Source organism: Pteropus alecto, unplaced genomic scaffold, assembly GCF_000325575.1.
Source record: "Pteropus alecto unplaced genomic scaffold, ASM32557v1 scaffold67, whole genome shotgun sequence".
NCBI classification, from domain to species: Eukaryota; Metazoa; Chordata; class Mammalia; order Chiroptera; family Pteropodidae; genus Pteropus; species Pteropus alecto.
Genome location: NW_006441061.1, coordinates 4,091,204 through 4,112,960, shown reverse-complemented (window position 1 = coordinate 4,112,960; position 21,757 = coordinate 4,091,204). Strand labels below are relative to the sequence as shown.

General features: G+C 55.6%; 1 protein-coding gene across 4 annotated transcripts in view; it reads right to left on the bottom strand.

Annotated features, from left to right (window-relative positions):
- DNM1 (dynamin 1) overlaps positions 1 to 21,750 on the bottom strand; it is a 41,235-nt gene extending 19,485 nt beyond the window's left edge. For 3 of the 4 annotated variants that reach the window (XM_006918011.3, XM_006918017.3, XM_025051300.1), the window contains exons 1-10: positions 21,564 to 21,750; positions 10,240 to 10,313; positions 9,786 to 9,935; positions 9,213 to 9,416; positions 8,817 to 8,915; positions 8,552 to 8,712; positions 7,379 to 7,521; positions 7,113 to 7,248; positions 6,859 to 6,926; positions 5,664 to 5,802 (exon numbers count right to left, since the gene is read on the bottom strand). In XM_006918011.3, the coding sequence (XP_006918073.1) occupies positions 5,664 to 5,802; positions 6,859 to 6,926; positions 7,113 to 7,248; positions 7,379 to 7,521; positions 8,552 to 8,712; positions 8,817 to 8,915; positions 9,213 to 9,416; positions 9,786 to 9,935; positions 10,240 to 10,313; positions 21,564 to 21,724 (1,335 nt within the window). In that variant the 5' untranslated portion in view covers positions 21,725 to 21,750. Of the gene's footprint in view, positions 1 to 3,914; positions 4,054 to 5,663; positions 5,803 to 6,858; positions 6,927 to 7,112; positions 7,249 to 7,378; positions 7,522 to 8,551; positions 8,713 to 8,816; positions 8,916 to 9,212; positions 9,417 to 9,785; positions 9,936 to 10,239; positions 10,314 to 21,563 lie in introns of all 4 variants that reach the window. The other variant, XM_006918012.3, reaches the window with a different exon arrangement.
- Positions 21,751 to 21,757: the final 7 nt, after the last annotated feature.

Below are 21,757 nucleotides of genomic sequence, written 5' to 3'. Positions count from 1 at the left end.
GTTGAAGGAATGAGGGAATGAATGAAGGATGGATGTCTTTTCCCTCCTTGCCGCGGTGCGTGGACATGGGTTCCTCTGCCCTCTGGCGCATGAACCAGAAACTCCTTGGGGAGAGAGACTCGCTCAGCTGCTGATGGTGAGAGCCCACCCACAGGGACGTCTGGTCCTGCTGACCCCTCTCCCCACTCAGTGGCCACGTGAGGCACAGGAAGGGCGAAGCTAGAACCACTCTTTGTCCCTCTTCCCATGCTTGGATCAGCTCCCACAAGTGGAACCCCTATGTGGGAAGAGAGCTGGAGGTTAGCATGACTGGGTCACGGGGAGTGATTCTGAGGGCAAGATGGAGGCTAGGGAGATGGGGTGACAGAGGATGGAGAAGGAAGCAACGCCCAGGAGAGGCAGACGTGAGAGATGCCACATCCTCCCACCCCCACCCCCTACCCCACCGTCCCGTGGCTGTGCCAAGGGTGTGGCTGACATGGCCAAGCACAAGGGACCTGGTGGAGGGGCAGCCTGAGACCGAGGTCTTAACAAACAAACCGCCGAAGAGGCCCAGCGGACCCTGCTGCCCCATAAGGCTCAAGGGTGGTTCCCACTTCCTTCTCGAAGTCTCCAGTTTGGAGCGGAGATTCGAGACTGAGTCACCGCCATCAGAAGGCCTCCTTGGAGGTGGTCCCAAATGCTCTCTTCCAGGGTGGGGTTGCAGGGGCAGGGAGGGGAGAAGGTGGGCAAGGAAGGAGGAGGAGGGAGCAATTTGCCAAAGAGCATGACCAGTTCTCCCACTCACCGCCTGGATGTTACATTTGTCAAGTTTTCCATGTGTGTCACATGGCAGGGCAGCCTCAGCCCCTTTAAGAAGTTCTGTTCCCTTTGAGCATCTTTTTCCATTCTGGCTGCCTCTGAGCATTTCCAAGACTTTTAGCCAGTTTTGAAAATGGAACTTTTCTCTCTCAGTCCTTGGCTGGGCAGGGCAGTCAGCCTGGAGCCCTCCACTTAGTGGTCAGGGGCATAGGCCCTGGAGCCACATGGCTCTGGGTTCAAAGCCAGACTTGCCGACTGTCCTTAGAAAAGTGACTGGCCCTGTCTGAGCCTCAATTTCCCCATGTGTAAAATGTGGCAGTAATGGCACTTGCATCCTGAGGGCTGCCGAGAGGGTCGAGCCGTACATCGCATGCTTGACTCTAGATTTAAACTCTAGATTTCATCCAGAGACGAAAACTAATTCCAGCAGGGCTAGGAATAATTAAGAGTTGATTATTTTTCAAACCTCTGGCAGATGTGGCTTGCTAAGCTTAGAACACTTGAGAAGGAAAAAAAAAAGACCAAGGTGGGCGAATTTTGTCGTGTAAAGAAAAAATAATCATTATCCATTAAATAAAAGGCAAAGCTATTTAAAAAATTATTTAAAAGTTTTTAAAACTTTTTTGTTGATTTTTTTTTTTTGCTAGTAAAAATCATAGATCCACTGTAAGAAATTTGAAAATGATGAAAATTTGTGAAGTAGACATGGAAAAATTCCTATGCCCCTTGCCCTCTCTTAAAGTAATAGTTAGCAATTTGGTGAACATGCCTTGGAACTTTATCATTCATAGAGATTTTCCCCTCAAATATTATACATTCTTTTCTGAAACCTGTTTTTTTTTTCACAGTACCTTTGTGGAGGGTATAGGCATACGTTGTTTTATCTCACTTTATAGGTATTGCTTTTTTTTTTTTTTTTTACAAATTGAAGGTAAGACCCTCCACCAGCAAAAAGATTATGACTCGCTGAAGGCTTAGATGCCAGTTAGCATTTTTTAGCAAAAAGTATTTTAAAATTAAGGTATGTACATTGCTTTTTTAGATATAATGCTATTGCACACCGAAAAGACTACCGTACAGTGTAAATGTAACTTTCACATGCACTGGGAAACCAAATGAATCGTGTGACTTTATTGCAATATTTGCTTTATTGCGGTGGTCTGGAATCGAACCCTTAATATAGCCGAAGGATGCCTGTGCAACCTTCCATTGTCTGTATGATACTTTATATCATCAGTCCCTTCTTGACAGACATCCGGGTTTCCAAAATTTTACCATTTACAATAAGAATTATTGCTTTTCTTCTGGAATGCAATTTAGTAAAGTTTTCCACAGTTTTTAAATGTTACCAAAATTGTGAAAGCTCATGTTCATTGACCAGGCCATTCTATTATTTAGAAATCTGCCCTAAAGAAACGACAGGATAAGTTCCATAAATACGTCTCCAAGGATGCTCACTGAAGTACTGTTGTAACAGAAAAAAAAAAAAAGAAGAAGAAGGTTGGAACAATCTAAATGTCTGTCAATATGATATTGATTATATAAATGACATATGCCACATCTCTACAGGGGAATGTAATTTTCTTGGATCAGTGTGTGTAGTGTGATCCTATTAGGTTAAAACTGGCATATATTCATGATTAGGACGAGTGTGCCGTTCGCAGTCCTTCCCTCCGTGGTTGTGGGATTATAGGGACTCTTGCTTCCTCTGTGCTGTTTGAATATTCTCATAAGAGTCATGGATGAGCGAAACAAAATCGATACTGATAATTTTACTTTTTTAAAAAAGGAGCGTATGGCAGAAAATGTACAGAAATCGCAAGAGCGGCTCTCTGGAAAGGGAGGGCTGCCTGCTTTTTACTCTCTGGCGTTCTCCCAATGCTCTTTCACTGAGAACGTATAACTTTGATAACTGAAAACCAATATTTAAAAAAAATTTAATTAGATCTTGTCTTCTTTTGTAAAAGGATTCGATTATTTTTCAAAGGTTGCCAAAAGATCGTGTTGCTTAGTATTCGTGATGCGGTGGGACCACGACTTCGATGTCATGATAAACACCACGGAACAGGGGCGGTGGGGGTGGGGGGGTCACGCCCAGGTTTTTATCCTACCTGGAATAGGAGCTGAGTGGTTGCTGATTTGCTTAGTCCACCCCCATTGCACACAGAAGTGGCAAAAGGGAGACAGCATTGTGAAGGGGCTGCACGTGACCGTGTAGGGGCCACGGAAACTGTGGTACTGATTTGAAGCGTGAAGTGAAGGCAGATGTGCCGCCATCTTCCCAGTGGAGGCAGTTTTTTTTTCAAATACAAGCAAGGCCGGGCCCTCTCCCAGAGGTTCTGGTCCAGCCTGCTTCTGTACGTGTGGGTGTTTAAATTCTGAGGGGGGCATTTAAATTCTGGAAAGGCTCCCCCAGGCAACTGATGCTCATGCACGTCTCTGAGAAGAACTGCTTTAGACAATCTGGCTAAAAATCCTCAAAATGCTCAAAAGCAGACAAAGAAGAAAAAGGCATCTAAAAGGTCACAGAAAACTCAAAAGAGGCTGACCCTGCCAAATGCGTATGGATTACTGAAAAGTGAGTAATCCAATATGCTTTTAGGCAAATTGGTTTTGAGGGACTGGGATAGCTCCCCCACCCCAGTAGGCTCTGATCCCACATCTCTTCCTTCCACCTCCCGAATGTGAATCTCACTCTCCTTTTCTTTTCTGAGGTTCAGTTTTCTCATCCGTAAAATGGGGATACTACTAGTATTTCTTAGGGATTAGGTCAGATAACAAGGGTAAGCACATAGTAGGTGCTCAATAAACTATCTCCTTATCGTCATCATGTCATTGTCATTCTTAGTGGTGGAAGGGGCTACTGAGGATGCCTGGGTTGGAGCTAAGTCGTCTGGCAGAGACGGGTGCCCGAAAGGGTTGTGAGTATAAGTAGACCCCGGGTCACAAGCCGGCATGAAACCTCAGGGCCAGGAATCACCTGGCCGGCATGGGCATCCATGTGGGTGGCTAAGAGGCTGCCAGGCCTGCTCAGAAGATGGTTCTGCCCACGGGAGGCCGTGGCCGTGAGGAGGGGATGGCCAGGCCCAGCCCCGCCCAGGCAGCCGCCGTACCTTTTCGCTACACTTTCTGATGGTGGTCGTGAGCTCACTGACTACCATATCCACACACTTGATACTGGGCTCTTTGAGCTTCTGCACCTGCTTTTTCACTGTGGCTTCAAAAGCGAGGTCAGGTGTGAAGAGACCTGTCCTGCACCCGGGAAGGAGGAGGGGTCAGGAGGAGGAGCAGCCACAGGTCGGCGGGTGGGTAGGAAGGAGGAAGGGAATATAAGCCAAGCAGGGCCAGGGTCGGGGGTGGAGGATGGCACAGGCATGGGGAAGAGAGAGAGACACCGACACAGAGAAAGAGAGAGAACAGAAGACAATGTGAGCGTGGGACCCGGCCCTCCCTACCGCCACCCGGGGCTGGCACTTCCCGGGTGCTGCCAAGCATCCCCCCGGGCTCTGTGAGTATGGGGGTGGGCTTCTGAAGGACCAAGCCCCTGCTCCGTACCAGGTCCCTCGCTGAGTTCAGAGCCTCTTCCCAGGGCTTGGCCCCTCGCTCCTCAGCTACACTGAGCCTGCCTTCTCTTTCTTTTCCGATGCCATCTGTCACAGCGTTGGGTCCTCCTATGGGGGCTGACCCAGGCCAGAACGCCACCCGCCTATTCTGTTCAATTCTAGTTTTCCCAACACCTCTTGAATTCGTTTGACTCTAAAGGCCAGCACGATTCCCCTACCTTCACTAGGATTGCTGCGTCCAGCTGCCCAGGCTGCGCACTGCACAACTCCAGGCGGTTCCATTTACCCAGACGACCGCGCAGACGACGCCTCCTGGAGGTGCAGTGGAGCTGCCTGACCTCCACTCTCCAGCTCCCTGCTCTACTCCTGCCCTTCCCTTTCTCCTCAAGGGGCATTCTTTGCCTTTCCTCCAACGGGGTCTGGAGGAACTCAGCTCAGAAAGACAGAGAGAAGAGGAAAGACAGAGAGAGTGGAGGTGGTGATAGAGAGGGGCCAGGGCAGCAGTGGGGAGAGGAAAGGAAGGGAGGCTGGGAAGTGGAATCAAACGAGCACTGGACTTGGAGTCCAAAGCCTTGGCTTCCAGTAACAGCTCTGCCACCTCTTAGCTAAAATGACCTTGCACGAGTCTCTTGATCTCCTGAGTTTGAGTTTCCCTGCCCTGCCCTGCCCTGCCCTGCCCTCCTGGGGTGGTTGTGTGAGGCTCAGAGGACACAGCAGGTGGAAGAAGGCTCTGTCTCTGGAAGTCTGAATGTGATGGAAGGGAAGGGGAGGGTCCTGAGTGAGGGTGGGTGAGAATGGGGAGAATGAAGGACAGCGGGGGGTCAGGGCACCTGCTAGATCTGGGTCCTCTGTACCCTTCTGGTACCCCAGGCCCCTGGAGTAGCGCCTAAGAAGGTCCTGTAGCTTACCTGTCTCCAGGGCCAAGGCTTCCCCAAGACTCTTCCCCGGAGCCCCCAAAGATGACCCACCTCCGAGGGCAGGGAGGGGACTCAGGGTCCCCTTAAACTCTATTCTCCCTGAGCTGTGAGGGGGGGCGGGCCTTGGTGGCCTCTCAGGGTAAACAGCCACCATCATTTCTGTCTCATTGGTGTGTAACCTCTTGGTCTCCTGGGCCTGGGGGCCAGGGGGTGGGTGAGGCCCCCTCGGAGAGTCGCCCTGTCCTGGTCTGTGGTCACCTGCCTCCCCCGCCCCGCTGAGGTCTGGACATGCTGCCGAGGAGGCAGTGGGGACGTGGGGAAGGAGCGCCTGGCAGCAGTGCAGGATGGGGCAGAGGCGGGGCCGGCCCGGCCGCCAGGTTACCTTCTTGGTGCACTGTCTAACGGTGCTGATTAGCTCCGAGATAACCATGTCCACACACTTGAGACACGGTTCTCGGATCTTCTTCACCTGCTTTTTCACAATGGTCTCAAAGGCCATGTCTGGGGTAAAGAGCCCCGTTCTGAACGCCCGGAGCGGGAGAAGGGCAGGGTCACAGGCCAGCTCCTGCCAGGAGTGCCAGGCCAGGGCCCCACCCTGCCCCCCTGAGCTCTGCCCTCGGGCTCCTCCCACTACCTCTCTCTGGGCTTAAGTGTCCCCATCTGTAAAATGGGCAGGAGGGATTCTAAGGAAGGACTTTCCATCAATGCTTCTGGGGACAAGACAAGGTCTGCTCATATCTGCGTTTATGTCCTGCTTCCTCTTAAGAGTCTGTTCATACAAAAGGTTCTATGGTCAGAAATGAAAATTGCTGAATGGGGTTTGCCTTGGCCAGGGCAGTTGCCAGTCTATAAATTCCATGCCAAACCTTGGAATCAAACCTGCATGAAAACAGGAGCGTTTTGGTTTTGTTCACTGCCTGGCACATAGCGGTGCTTTAAGTTTTCTTATAGAAAGAACGCGTAGTGTAGATATGGGTCCTTGAAGCGGATCTAAGCTTTTAAGGAACAATCTATTTCCCAGCCCCTCTTCCTGCTCCATAGGCCTTGAGGTTGGCTAGAAGGAGGGCAGTGGGGTGGAATGGGGCCCAGTTTGGGCTGCTAGGACTATGGAGGGCCTAGAGGGTTGAGAGGCCTGTCGCATCATAAAAGGACACAGACCAATGTCTAGATGCTCCACCCCGAGCCCTACCCAATGGTTTGGCCAGCTTTATGCAGCTACCTGGACAGAACTGGGGGAGCTATCTTATCCTAGGGATGGGCAGGGCACCCAGGCCCAGAGGATGCTGCCGGCCACCTGTGTCCTGGGCTCTACCTAGCTCGTCCAGCCTCCAGGCCCTGTTCCCAGGAACAGCAAAGGAGGGCAGCAGGTTGTAGGGAGAGGGGTGGCCCTGGCCTCCCATCTACCTCTCCCAGCTGGAGGCTGTCCGAGCTGGGAGTCAGAAAGTCAGGGTTGAGGGGGTTAGGGACCAGGGCGTTTGGTCCTTCCTGAGAGATGCTTGCTTCATCACTCCCTGTGCCTCTGCACTAGACTCTCTGCCTTCTGGGGTTCAGTCTCCCTCCCCGGTCCCAATACGTGCCTAATGCCGTGGATGTTCTTGATGGCATAGCTGATCTCCCTTCGGAGTTCCTTCTCGTCAAACTCCATCTGTGTAGGAGAGTGAGAGATGGCCTGTCAGGGCCTGTCCTGCTACCCGGAAGGTCAAGATGGGGGCCCGCCCCACTCCTAGGGCAGCAGGGCCTCTAGTGGGGTCGGCAGAGGTGTACATGGGAGAGTCCTAAGCGGGTGGGTTGGGAGTCCTGAGGCCTCCTGTCCCCAGGGAGCCCGTCCTACCTTGACCAGCTCAAAAGGGAAGCGCTCATGAAAGATCCGGTTGATGCGGGCTCCTCCTGATAGTTCATAGGTGTCAATCTGGTCCCCTGAGCCCTCAATGCGCTTCTCGAAGTCCACGGCGAACTGCTGGACCATCCTGGAGGGGAGAGTGGTGTGGCCTGAGGGGGCAGCAGCCGCCCACGGAGGGGGCCCTGGGAGAGCCCTGTGCTGAGATTCCCAGAGGGGAGGGGAAGGGCTGGGAAGTCAAGAGGTGGGGAGGGCCTCACTGCAGCAGGGCCTTGGTCTTGCGAGCTGGGTCATCGGGGCGGAAGTTCTTGTACTCCTCCACCTCCTTCTCGATGGACAGCAGCTGGCTCTGCAGCTTGTTCCGCAGTCCCGGCAGTGTGTCCCGGATGTGGTTCGTCAGTTGCTGGGGGTGGGAGCGAGACAAGGGTTAAGGCCACGGTCGCAAACCCAGAATGCCCGCAGGGCCAGGCAGGGAGGAGGATGCCAGGGGAGCTGTGGTGAGGCAGAGAGTTAAAGACGGCAGCCACAGCTCTGCCCAACGGAACAAAAGCTGCCTGAGGGCAGGGCCTGACACACAGTAGGTGGTCATTGAATTAATGAGTGAATAACTTAATTTTTAAAGAAGCCAGAAATCTAGATTTTTATTTCAAATTACCTGATTTTCGACTAATTTACTATTTTTAGACACCACGAGGGCCACACAAAATGCACCAGTGAGCCCCCTTCTCAAGTCCTGGGACTCACTCTGGCTAGGTCCTCACACACAGTATCACCTTGACCCTGTAAAATGAACCTATTGAACAGGGTCTTACCACCATTATCACCATTTTACAGATGCAGAGATAGAGGCTCAGAGCGCTGGAGAGTGTCTCAGTGGGTAAGTAACAAAGCCGGGATTAGAACCCAGGTCCGTGGCCTCCAGACTCTCCGGTCCTGCCCCATGCCCCACTGTGTTCCCCATTGCCTTTCTCCTATCCACACACACACGCCTCAGCTCTGGAAGCCCCAGTCCAGGTGGAGAAACACCTTAGGGAAGCCCCTGGGATCACCGTCCCTCTCTGTAGATCAGCCTCTCCCCGATTTAGAAGGAACCAAGGTCTTCAGCTATGTACACGCCAATCCCGGCCTCCGAACTCAAGCCCTTGTCAGCGGCACCCTCTGCACAAGGCCTTGGTCTCTCTCCATCCTGGGGGAGTGGGGTGGTCCAGGGCTCCCCTCCCAGGCCCCAGTCAGGGGAAAGTCAGCAAGGCTCTGCTGCTACCTCGCTGTGGGACGGTGGGCAAGTCGTTTTGCTTTTCTAGGTCTCAGCTGGTTCATCGGTTCATCTGCATAGTGGGGATGCTAACCTCTGCTGGTCACCCTCACAAAACACACTTAAATGATTCTGTTCTCACGCTGTTTTCCCCAGGCCTCATTCTGGCCCGAGCCCTTACCTGGTTGAGGACCTTCTGCAGGTAGGGAGTGCCCATGCGGTCAGCCAGGTGGCGGTAGGACGGGTGAGACAGGAAGAACTTGCGTTCAGCGGCCAAGGCAGCTGTGATATCCTTCTTGCCATCGATGTCCTTCTGGCTCCGGTTCACTACCCCAATGTAGCCTGCGGATAGCATCGGGGTCGGGGTCAACTGGCCTTGCAGTGGGGGAAGGGGGGAAGAGGGAAGGGGAAGGGCAACGGAGAGGCCAGTGGGGTGGCCTGCCTACCTCTGCGCAGGGGGAGCAGTTTGTTCTCCAGCACGTCACGGGCATCTGTGCCCTCGTCCATCAGGTCCAGCTTGGTGATGACCCCGATGGTGCGCTGACCTGGGAGGTGGCAGTGAGGGTTGTTTGCATCTGCTCTGACATTCGCAGAGGAGGCCTCACGCACTCCCACCCTCACTCTGCTGCCCCACCTCCCCACTCCCTCCATCCCCCAGGGCTTGTTTCGGCTCCCCCGCCCCATTCATTCTTTACAGAGTGGCCAAAATGATTTTTAAAGGCACAAATTGGATCCCACCGGTACACGCTTAGATCCTCCGGTGGTTCTACGAATAGACCCCCTTATACCGTGGATAGACTCCCGGGGCCTTGCACCGTCGCTGGCTGTAGGTGGGAACATACCCTGGGGGTCTACCTCCTTGGCGACCTTGAGGGCATCAGAGTTGGCCAGGTCAGAGTTGGCCGGGGACACGGCCAGGATAAGGCAGTTCTCCTTGGTGACGAACTGCATAAGCATGTCCCGGATCTGGAACTCGATGTCTGGAGGCTGGTCCCCTACCGGGACCTTGGTCATTCCGGGCAGGTCCACCAGGGTCAGGTTCAGCACTGGACAGGGCAGAGAGAGGGCGGGCTCAAGGCGAGGGGCGTGGCCGTGGGCGGGCGGATTCAGGAACGGGGCCGGGCTTAGAGAGGATCCCCAGGGGAGCGCGGCCGCAGGTGGGCGGGGTTAGGGAAAGGCGCTGGGCTAACGCGGCGGCCCCGTTGGAGGCGTGGCCAGGAGTGGGCGGAGTCAAGGCAGGGTGGAGCTTGGGGTAGGATGCTCAGAGGAAGGGTCGTTGTGGGGGCGGAGTCTGCCGGAGGAGGGGAGGCCGCGCAAGGAGGCGCTGGCAAAGGGGTGGGGCCAAAAAAATGGCCCTAAGGGGCAAGGCTAAGCGAGGGAGCCCAGAGGCGCGGGGCGGGACCAGGTCTTCTCACCGTGCGGCGAGTAGACACGGAGGTTGATGGGCACCGGCGAGATGCCCTTGTTGGTGCCGGTGACCCGGTCGGTCTCAGCCTCGATCTCCAGGCGCACCTCCTCGAAGTCGGTGAACTTCTTCCCCTTGCAGTGCAAGAACTCGGCATATTCTGCTCCGGAAGCGGGGTGGGGTGGGGAGGTTTGGAGAGGAGGTGGGTCACCTGGATCCTATCTATCACCGGGACTAGAACATCACCCCAAACACTGCCTTCTTCTCCTTCCCCGCAACAACGCCTCCTCTCCGTTATGGGTTTTTATCCCCACTGTTCAGATGGGGAATCGAGGCTCGAAGAGGGGAAGCCCCGCCCACAGTCACACAGCAAGCTCGTTCAGCGGCGAGGCTGGACCGCTCCTTGGAGCTGGAGTGGAGGGCTGGAGAGACCAGCCGGACTGCTGGTGGAGGAGGGCACGTACCTGTGGTAGCATTGACCAGCTGCAGGACCAGTGGGCGTCTGGTGACAATGCCAGATCCTCGGGGCAGGAAGTCCCTGCAGTGAGTTTGAGGTGGGAAGAGGGTCAAGGACTGAGGAGACTCCCTCTGTCCCAGAGGTACCTGTCCTGCCACTAGGGACTCTGAAGTCCCTCAAAGTGCCCCACCACATCTTAGCCCAAGGGCTTCAGGTCACTAAGGGGGCACTGCAGCTCAGAAAGGTGGAAAAGAGATCCCCCAGGTCCCCTGGGTCACAAAACTGATGCCTCTGAGCTGCTAGGAGGCAAGAAGACCAAGTCCCCAGACCTCTCTCAGGTCTGGCTTATGTTGGTTCTGAGCCAACAGGAAGTTCTTGCCCCAACTCAGCCACTGCCATTCAACCCAGGAGAAACTGAGGCACAGGGTGTTCCACATGCATAAGTGTCCCGTGGCCACAGAATGGATCCCAAGGAAACGGAGCTGCACCTCCTCCCTTCCTTTCCGCTGTGGGGAAGGGCAGCGTCTCACTTCCTCTTCCCAGGGCCCCATCTGGCTGGGGTTGAGGATGAGGGGGATGGGGGAAGGAAGCAAGGAAAAGAACTCATGCTTCTTAAGTGCCTTCTGCATGCCAGGCTCTTTGTGGGCAGTATCTCATGGACTACACACAATAGCCTCGTGAAGTAGGTGCCATTATCATCCTCATTTTACAGATGAGGAAACTGAGGCTCAGAGATGTTCATGTTGCACAGCCAGTATCTAACAGAGCAGACCCTGGACCCATATCTGTTTGACTCTGCAGTGAAAGCTCTGTGCCCTTCAGCTCCATGCAGTCCCAGCTCCCTTGAAGAACTGGACCGAGGGGTCTCCAAGTCACCCTGTGCCCCCAGACCTGATGTCTATACCTCAGACGACAGCTTGTGCTGATGTCAACCTCAGCAGTCCTTTAAGCTAACGCTTGTGGGTGCAGATTCACTCTGTCCTGTCAGCTCTTCTCATCTCCCCTCCCCCACAGCAACACCCAGGTTGGCACGAGCTTGAGGGTGGAGGCCTCTCCAGGAATCAGGCTGTTAGAACGCACAGTCATGGGATTGCCCTGAACCCAGGAAAGCGGGGAGCAGGCTAGATCCTGAAGGACGGTGAAGATCCGGGCCATCACGCCATTCACGGAGAGGTGCATAGAGGCCCAGGAAGGGGAAAGACACACTCAAGCTCATACGGGCCTGGGACAGAGCCCGAGCAAGAACCTGAGTCTCCTGCCCCCAGCCCAGAGCCTGACCTGGGCTCCGACAGCTTCCTGCACCCCATGGCTGGGGGTGGGGAGTGCCGGGCACAACAGAGTAGGCCCCGGCTTCTCGGTTCAAGGCCTCCTCTTGGGGCCCCGAGGAGGCCTCCTCTGTCCCCTGTCCTCGCCCTGCCCCTCCCCTGGGAAGATTAGAGGCTAATGGGGAGAAATTGGCCCCTTCAATGCAGGAAGAAGGATGAGAAATCCTTCATTTATTCATCATTTCTAGGTGCCAGGCAAGTACATTTCACTTTTGCAAGACTGTGAGCTTCAGAGGGCTGGGCACGCATATCTCTGTCCACCACTGTATCCCAGTGCCCAGCACAAGACTTAGCACACAAGAGGTCCTTAATAAATGTTGACTGAATCCCCAAGTCCTCAAACAGTGCTCTGATATGGAAATTATCATTTTACGGATGAGGCAACCGAGACTCAGAGAGGTAGAATGACTTGTCCAAGGTCACCCCGTAGGGGCTGACAGAGCTAGGATTTAAACCAGAGTGCCCGTTGGACCCCAGAGCTTGGGAGTTTCCCCATCAAACCCTGCTGCTCACTAAACTCGAGGAGCCAGACTTGGCTTTTTATATAATTCATTTAAATTCCGTCTAGGACATATTTGAGAGCAGCTGCTCTGTGCCAGGCCCTGTGCTGGGCCCTGGGGATGAGAGATGATGAGTCAGACAGTTCCCACCCCGAGCCGCTCACAGTGCGGTGGGAGAGACAGACAAGTAAACAGATAATGCAATGCAGCGTGACATGTGCTGGAACAGAGGTGCACCAGGCAGCACAGAGAAGGAGGTGACAAAGTGGCGGGCGGGGGCACTTCCTCTCTTTATCTCTCCCATCCTTTACTGACTCCTTTGGGAGGGTGACCCCTGAGTATTCGGGATAGGACATCTCTCCTTACAGAGCTTGGGGTGGGCATGGGGGCCAGGGGTCTACCCTGTTCCTCACTAGCTCCTCACCCAGCAATACCATGGCAACAGTAGTTGCCACAGAAACTGCAGGAGGGGCTGGGAAGGATGGGACTCCCCACGGAGAGCCCCCCACGCAGAGACACGGACTTTCCCTGGAGCTCTTCCTTGAGAGGCCTACCCCTGCACAGATAGGCCCGCTTGGGCCCTGGCTGGCCTGAGGGGCAGAGGTCTGGGATGGGCCATAGAGAGGGTGCCAGGAGCCCAGGGCTAGGCTGGAGAGGGTGGCCAGGGGTCTGGGCCAGCCTGTGCCAAGTCACTGGCTCCCCAGGGCTACTTAAAGGACAAGCAGCTTATGGGAAGCGGAGATTAGAGGGCAGGGCCATGTGTGGGAGCAGAGCCCCTCCTCAGACCAGCATCTCCTGGGCCAAGGTGGAGATGCTGGTGACCGGGTAGGGAGGGGCCCCATCTCTGCTGTGGCTTTGCATGGTGGGAGGGCATCAGAGCTCCCTGGGCAGCTTGTTTAAATGCATATTCCCTGGACATGCTGGGTTAGAAATTCAGGGGGCCGAGGGGCAGAGGAGGGGAGGAGGAGATCTGGATTTTAAACATGATCCGCATGTGATTTTCATGTTCCCTTTCAAGTTTAAGGATCACTGCTTTAGTGGTTAGGAGCTAGAGCCAGGCATAGGCCCTGGGTTCGAATCCCAGCTTGGCCATTTCTTGGCCTGGTGCCCTAGGGCAAGTTGCTTCACTCTCGGACCTCAAAGTCCGCAGCTGTGAACTTGTGCCATATACACCGGGAGTCACGCACTACCCATGTGTCTGCGGGAGGATTCATGGAGCCTTTCCACAGAAAGAGCTTAGCCCACGCCCCTTACGTAGTAGGCGCTCAACAGCCCAAGGGCGCTGCCGAGGACCGCCCCCTGTTCTCAGCCGCCTCCTCGGGAGGGTTCCCAAGTGTCAGCAAAAAACCCAAGATCCTGACGAACCCCTTGCATCACCTCCTCCAGGCACTGAATCATCTCAGGATTCTGACCACGAAAAGTTGGACGGAAATGATGGACATTGAACAGGAAAGGCTTCAGAGGCCATCTCATTCCCCTTTCATTGTCCAGAGGGTGGGCCAGAGGCCCAGAGAGGGGCAGGGAGCTGTGAGGCCACACGGTGATGAGAGAGGTGACTGAGATGGGACCTACGCCCGTAGAGGCAGTGAAGAGCACCGGCTGGTTCCCGTGCCGAGGCCGAGAGCCTCACTCCCTGCCAGATTCCCGTGCTGGACACGGGCTCAGCACACAGTAGGTGCTCAAGCAAATCTCCAAGGAGGGAGCGCAGCTCAGGCCTAGCAGCTCCTCAGCTCCAGCCTTTCGCCTGCACACACTGTCCCCCGTGCTCTGTTCAAGTGCCCCGTCGCCTCTTTACTGGAATACGGGCCTGATCCAGCTTCCGGCCAGTGCCGCCCCTGCACCTCCCACCCAAGTCCTGGTTAGCCTGAGGGAGGACAGAACAGGTGCCCAGAGAAAAGTGTTGGTCCCACCAGCCTCACACACCAGGCTGTGTGGGTGGGATGGAAGGTAACATGCCAGCTCTCCCCACGCATTCTGGGCAGATGGTGGTTTCCCAGGGAGGCCTTGCCTTGCCATCTGCAGAGGCACCTTCAAACCTGAAGCACAGGGAGGATGAAATAAACACCTCTCAGGACCTCCAAACACCACACGCTCCCTGTCTGAATTGGCACTGTCACCCCCAGAGGGGTCTGGAGAAAGTACACCAAAGGTAGCCCTAGTCTGGTGGCTCAGATCTGGGGCCAGAGCTCAGGGCCCCTGGTTCCCAGGTCCCATTGAATGCAGACTATGCCAGAAACTATCACGCTTGGTCCAGCATGTCCCCAGTGCCTGTCATCCTTATAAGTCTCCTATTTCCCAGGCTCTGATGTCACACAGGCCCGGTATTGAATGTCAGAGCTGCCGCTTAGGAGCTGTGTGCCTGTGGACAAATGACCATGCCTCTCTGAGCCTCAGTTTCCACCCGCATCAGTCAAATGGGTTGCCGTGAGGCTTATAGAAGTGAATGCCTGCACGAAGGGTCGCTGTTAGGACTACAAATTATGATAACTTATTGAGCAGTCTGAGAACACAGGCTGGGGTCCCACAGCCATGTCACCAGATGATACAGCAGGAAGGGAACTGGAAGGTAGGTCTCCTGGGGGCTCATTAGGGGAGTGCGTGGTGGGCCAGGATATATCCAGCTAAATCTTGTCCCTGGAAGTGCAAGGGACAAGGGGTCGGGTGGGCTCTGAGGTGCCCTCCGATGCAAGGAGCTGGGGTGGAGGCGAGGGAGTAGGTGGGCCAAGAAATACAGTTGAGAGGAAGTGAGGCGGCCTCCACATAACAAGTCCCTCTCTGTTCTTGCTGCCCCAAGAGGACCCAGGCGTGCCCATGAATTTCCAGCAGAGGTTCAAACATTTTGGCTTCCCCTGCAGTTCCGATGTCCCGTGAGCAGGGACTGGGCTGGTCCTGTTTACCACCCTATCCTCAGCACCCAGCACAGAGCCTGGCATGTACCGGGCATTCCTTGCACATTGCTTTCGTTTTCCTACCATCCTCCTCACTGTACAGACATGGAAACTGAGGCACAAGAAGGGAAGCGTGTTGCCCAAGGTCATAGTACAAGTTGGAGATGGGTAGGACTGGTACCCAGGGAGGGCTCCGGACTCCAAGTCTGGTGCTTTCTCCACGACAACCATTTTCTCTATTAAAAAAAAATTTATGATCTTCCCTACGTCGTACCCTTTCATCCTTCCGACCTCTCTCCTTTGCCTCTTTCCCGCCTTCCTTTCCTTCCTTCCTTTCTCCTTCCCTTCTTTCCTTCCTTTCCTTCCTAGTGTTGATAATTTTATATTTTCAAAAGGAAAATGGGTTTCTCCTTTGCCTCCTACTTTTAAAAATTATATGTTCTCCCGTTTAAAAATACTCAGAAAATAATACAGCGTTTAAAAAATAAAAAGCGACCATCATCACCACATCTGGGGATCACCACCGTTTATCACTCAGAATAATAACCATGGCAAACACTGATGGGTCATTGACCACTGGCCGGGGACTCTGCCGGGGGCTTTCAAACCTGCATCATCATGTGGTTTCTTTTTGGGGTGATGGAAGTATTCTAAAATTAGATTGTGACGATGGTTGCACAACTCCATAAATGTACTTAAAATCATTGAGTTGCGAACTTGATGGCATGTAAATTATATCCCAATAATGCTATTTAAGAAATCTTCGTCTTCTCATTGATCACAGGGCTGTGAGAAGTTGGCATGACCAGTTTCCCCATCTTAAAGGGGAAGAAGTCGAGGCTCAGAGAGACGAAGTCAGATGCCCCTCACACAGCCACACGCACTGGGCCCCTCTCCATACTTAGGTACAGCCTGACCTGCCTAACAGCTGGCTCATCATAAACAGTTCCCAGGTCTTTCAACCTGGAGCTACATCTGGATCCTAATTCCTTATCACCAGCAGCTTGATGCGAAGGACTCTCAGCTCCACCATTAAATTATTTCCCCGCTCTGAAATTGGTTTCCCCATCAGTAAAATAGGACATAGTCCACGGAGCAAGGGGCTCCCAGGGGCCAAGGGAAGGGGCCCAGCTGGAGCCCGTGCATCCCTCCTAGGCCACACTCGAGTGCCCTGGAATTCCTTCTCAAGCAGTCTCAAGTCCACTGCTAGGGTCTGCCCTCCTAAGGGCTGTTCTTACTGTTGGGAGGCAGTCCCAGGGCCAAGGCCGAATCCTTTCTGGATCCGTGGAAGAAGCTGGGTTATGAGGGCTTGCGGTGTCCACATGTGAGCCCAGGAGGCCCCTTGTGGTACAGGATGGAGTGGGAAGAGACGGGTAACCTGGGGAGAGGGGCCACCTGTCCCCGTGCCTCAACATCGCATCATGGAACTTGAAGGAGTCTGAAATTCTAAACTGAAAACCAGCCTCCCAGGTCGTCATGCAGATGTGTTTGTCAAGGTGGGAGGGCAGAATGTGTTGTATTTAGCAATTCCTTGGCTTGATTTATAAATGGAATAGTTAGACATATGGCATGTGGGCCTCCATTTCTGCTCTTAGTCCACACCTGGTAACGCTGTGCCCATGACTGGCTTCCTCCACTCCTGCCTTGTCCCTCTGTACCTGATCACCTTCGTTCCCCACCCCCACCCCGAGGCTCTGACCCTCTGACCCCAGCCAAGGCCTGGGAATTCTGGCGCCGAGATCAGATGCAGAAGCTGATGCCATCTGCCAGAGTCACCTTTCATTCCCAGCTCCACTGGGCGGGGTGGCGGTTTGGAGAAGATGTTCTCTGGTCAGGGTTGGGCCCAGGAGTCTAGCGATAGGCGTGGCTCAGCATGTGGCAGGTGCATGCTCTGAGCAGTGTGTCTGTCCTGCAGGCAGCAACATGGGTTCTCTGGATGGGGGTGTCTGTCCAGGGGTTACTAGCACCTCCTGATCTTTTGGGTCTCACTGTGGCCTCCGTTACTTGGGCTTTTGCTCAGGTGAGACCTGCACCTGGAGCGTGTTTGCTCGTTTGCCTGACCAACTATTTTTGCTCAGGTCCAGACTTAAATGCTCAGATGCCTCCTCCGGCTCCCTGACGACTCCCTCCCTCCAATACTCGGCTCCTCATGCCCTTCTTCAAACACACAACAAAACAGCTCTTTGTGTGATGTAGAGTTTGTCTGTCCTGCTCAGCTGTGAGTCCCTCGAGAGCAGGGATGGGTCCGGCTTGTTTACAGCTGTATCCTCAGGGCCTGGCCCATTGCAAGTGCCAGAGATGTCAGTTCCTCCTGTCCTTCTGGTCAGTGACTTTCTACCTAAGACGTCTCCGTTATCCCCTATTTCTCTTTGGCCTCGGTCTCCAAATCTGGGAACTGGAACCACTATGGTGTACCCCAAAGTGTTGGGAGAAAGAGACAGAGCCGAGCAGTAGGGATGGGCTGTCTCCCATGGGAAGGGCTGGCGCTAACCAAGCCAGAGGCCAGAGACCAGCGCCAGGTTGTGTTGGGATGAGGGTGCGGAGAAAGGGGGAAGCGGATTGGGAGGAGATGGGGAGCCTGAGCAGGGGTAGGCAGACTCAGCAAGGAAACGCAAAACCTCGCCTCCCAGGCTGCCCCTTGGGCTCTGGGCAGAGGCTCACTCACTAGCCACCCTGCCACATTCCCAGTAGCCTTGGCCTTCCCAGGAATCAAGTGGGCAGGGAGGGTGGGCTCTGTCCATTTGTCAACCTCCCTGGGCACCAGAGTGAGAGGCCAGGGTGCTGGAGCCTGAAGCCTATCCCAGGACACTCTGCTCTTGGCGCTGGATGGGTATTGTGGGCAGGGGGTAGGCAGCTGGGGTCAGACAAAGCGGAACCTCGGGTACTAGGGCATCTGCTCACGAAATGCTGGGGTGTCTGGGGGCCCCCACACACTCCTCTGTCTGCATGTACCCCCATGATGATCTCATCTACTCTGCGAGGATGATTTCCAAATTTATATTCCCAGCCACCTTCCCTCTGAGCGCCCGACTTGCATTCCCACACAGCCCACCCCACCCCACATCTCAGACTCAACATGTCTAAAACCAAACTCCCGATCTTATCCCGTCCCCAAACCCGCTCCTCCCACGCTCTGTCAATGGCCCCGATGTCCACCTGGGGCCGGCAGTGCTGAAGTCATCCTTGATCCGGCCTCCCTCACCCTCCACACCACATCCACCGACAAGTCCTATGACGCCTTCCTCAAAATACATCCTGAACCCCACTGTTCTCTCCACTGCTCAAGCCTGGTCAAGGCCCAGTTACCTCTTGCGTACCACGGCAGCCTCCTCACCTGACTCCCGTCCCCTCTCTTGACCCCCCACCCCAAGTCACACACTTGCTGGAATCAGCTCAAGTCGCTCTACTACTTAAAAACTTCTGACGCTAATGAGAACAAAGCCAACTCTTCGCCACAGTCTAAGGACCTTGTAGATCTAGCCTCCACCCGCCTCTCTGATGCCATGTCCCCTGTGTTCACTGAACACCAGCCACAGTGGCTCCTTTCTGTTCTTCAAACACCGAATCCTTTACCATGCCCCCAGGGCCTTTGTATTTGCTGCTCCCTCAGCCTAGAATGCTTCTCCTGGACTAGTCACGTGGCTTCTCATCCCTTAGTTCTCATCTCAGATGCTACCCCCTCCTAGAGACCTTCTCTGAGGTCCCTGTGGAAAGCCGCCCTTCCGCCCTCCCCAGCACGGACCACGTCCTCCCGGCATCTTCGCATACGTGCTCCTGTGTTCGCTCTCTCAGAGGTTCACCTCTGCAATGCAGAGCTTTTGTCTTTTCTACCACAGAAGCCCCAGTGCCGACACATTATGGACCCTCCATGAATGTCTGCTGAAATGACTGAACGGATCGGCCTCAGTTTTCCCTTCTGTAAAGGGGGATGAAGAAGTAGCATTGACCCAGACAAATCCTAGTAGGGTCCTGGGGAGCTGCTGGGCCACCGCCATTGCGGAGCTGACTACAGGGTCCTCCTGGGTGCCTAGGAGCCCCAGGCCAGGCTGGAGCCGCCTCTGCTTCCTCTGATGCATTTTCCACTTCCTCTCCGTCGGGGGTTGACTCCTGAGAAGACTCAGGAGGCTGAGCGGCTGTTACCATGCTCACAGGTCTGGGGACCCAGCCCTAGGTGGAGAGGTTGGGAGCCCACAAGGGAGCAGGCAGTACTGGCTGGGGCCCTACTGAAGCTCGGCTTTCCACCTGCTCTACCCTGGGCCTGCATGTGGACACCTGGTGCGCCTTCCCGCAGGGACACTGTCAAAGGGCATTGGGGTCCGGAGGGCAGTGAGAGGACCCAGGCCGCCTGGGCCAGAGTCCACATCCTGCTCCACCACATGACAAGCAAACAGCTCCCAATGTCAGCTGTGGCCGGGCTGGCCTGCTGAGCTGCCCATATTCTGCCTCCTCTCTCTGCTGGACAGTGAACTCCAAGAGGGCAGGGGTCAGGTCTACCTAGGGACTTCCTGGACACCTACAGCCACTGTCTCAGGAAGGTAGGGCAGTAGCTATCAGTGTCCCCATCCCATAGATGGGGAAAATGGAGGCCCACACACCTGAACGTCCCTGTGTCCAGTTCAGGGCTTGGCTCTCAGAGGCTGTGCACAGCCAAGACTGGGCTTTGGAGTCTCATGGTACTGTCCGTGTGACCTTAGGCAAGACATCGAACCTCGGGGTCTCAGTTTCCTCATCTGCAGGATGGGCACCATGGGACCTGCCTCATGGGGCTGTTGGAGCCATCCTGTGAAGTGTGGGGTGGGCATGTGGAAGGGCTCAGTAGATGGGAGCTGAGGTCGCCTTCCCTTCCCACCCCTGCTCAGAGCATACAGCCTGGCACGGGGCAGGTGTTCAGCTCACATTAGATGCATGAAAAGCAGGAGTGTAGTTCGTACACTGTAAAGTGCTAGATTTCACGAGTGCCATATAAAGTGCTGAGGCCTCAGGGCTTTATTGGCTCCAGGGCCCCACCCTAGACCCCTCTCTCTGTTAGGCCTTGGGGAAGGGGCCTATCTGTGTGTCCCTTGCTTGTGTCTCTGCAGTTCTGGGAGGCACGTGAGCAGTGGGAGGGTTCTTTGGGAGCCATCCCCGGTCCCTGAGAGACAGACGGCCTCCCTCTCTGCTGACCAGATGGGCCTGGCCACCCCCACGGTGGCTCTCCAGCATCCCACAGATACATCGCTCTAATCAGGACCCTTCCCTCTCCCACCCCCCAACAGTTGGCACTGGGCTTCCCAGGTCATTAGAGGGGCAGGAACGACCATCCAGTCCAAGTAATGGTATCAGAGATGGGAAACCGAGGCTCAGAGAGGGCATGTGACTGGCCTGAGTTTCACAGCGGAACCTGGCCTGGACCCAGCACGTCTCTCCCCAACACTGCTGTCCCTTGCAGGGAGGGGCCTCTGCCTCCCTCTCCCACATGCCAGTGGCTTCCTTAGCCACGAAGGTCATTGGAAGAAAGCTGGGGTTTCTGGAGAGGGCGAAGGAGGGAGATGACAGTGGGAGGGGTCAGTGTCGGCTCTGCCGCTTCCTCCTCCCCCTCCTGCCCAGCCCCCATCTGGCCTCCAGCACCAGGAGAGCGCCATCCTCTCTCCTTCTCAGCACCCCAAAAGCCATCTCTGCCTTCCCTTTCTTAGGGGAGCCTGGGAGGGTCACGACACTGCCCGCCCCCCTAAACCCAGGGCCTTTTGTCTTTGCGGTGGTCCCCCACTCCCTGCCACCTGGCCCTCCCAGCGCCTTGTGGGATCAGAGGCAGGAGGGGGATTAGGTTCTGCAAATGGCTCCCCCCTCCCCGCCATCCTGTCTCCCTGTCTTAGTCATCTCTGCCCTCCGCCGCCTTCTCCCTCCATGACCACCCCTCTGCCGGGCCAAGCGGAGAACGACATTGACAGGCGCCCTCCGCCCAGGGGCGGCGGTGGAGCAAGGGGCCGGCTGCTCAGAAAAGGATCAGAAGCGGTTTCTCCCCCACCCCCTTCCCTTCCTCATCCTGCAGCCCGCGCCTCCCCCACGCCGCCGCTCTGCGCACGGATGGCGGCCGGAGCCGCAGAGGTGTGTGTGTGTGTGAGAGATGGGGGGAAGGTTGCGCCTGGTCCTCGATGCCCACCGGGCTATGTCCTCTCCCAGGAGCTGTGGGGGGGTGTCCCTGCCACAGTCCAGGAATTCCCGTGCGGGGAGGGAGCTGTCCTCCGTAGAGCCTAGGGGGTAGGAGGCACTGCCCTGGGGGTGCTGCCCCTCCAAGAAGCCGAAGCAATGCAAGCCCCTCGGTGCCCGTACGAGGGGGTACAACCCTGTACAAGGGTCTCCTGGCAGAGCGTTGTCTTCCCAAAAGGATGGGGAGGATGAGGGGGGCGTGATACCGTGGCCCGTGGCCTGACGCCGTTTGCCGGCAAGCTGGGGGCGCTGCTGCCTCTGAGGGGCTCTCGTGGAGGGGGACGGCCGCCTCCCTCTGGCTGGAGGTGGGGGGCGCGCGGTCCGCGGGTGCAGCGCCAGGGTCTGCGAGGTCGCCGCGCCGTCGGGGCGGGGGATGGAGGCCCTGGGGACCCAGATGTGAGGAGTCCGCGCTCCAGGGCGCGCCGCTCTTACCTGCCTACGAAATTCTCTAGCACCGAGCTCTTGCCCGCGCTCTGGCCTCCCACCACAGCGATCTGCGGCAGGTCGAGGTCCGCGTTCTGGCCGATGGCGGAGAAGGCGTCCTGCAACCGGTTGACCAGCGGGATGAGATCTTCCATGCCGCGGTTGCCCATGGCTGCGGCGGGCCCCGCGGGCTGCGATCCGGC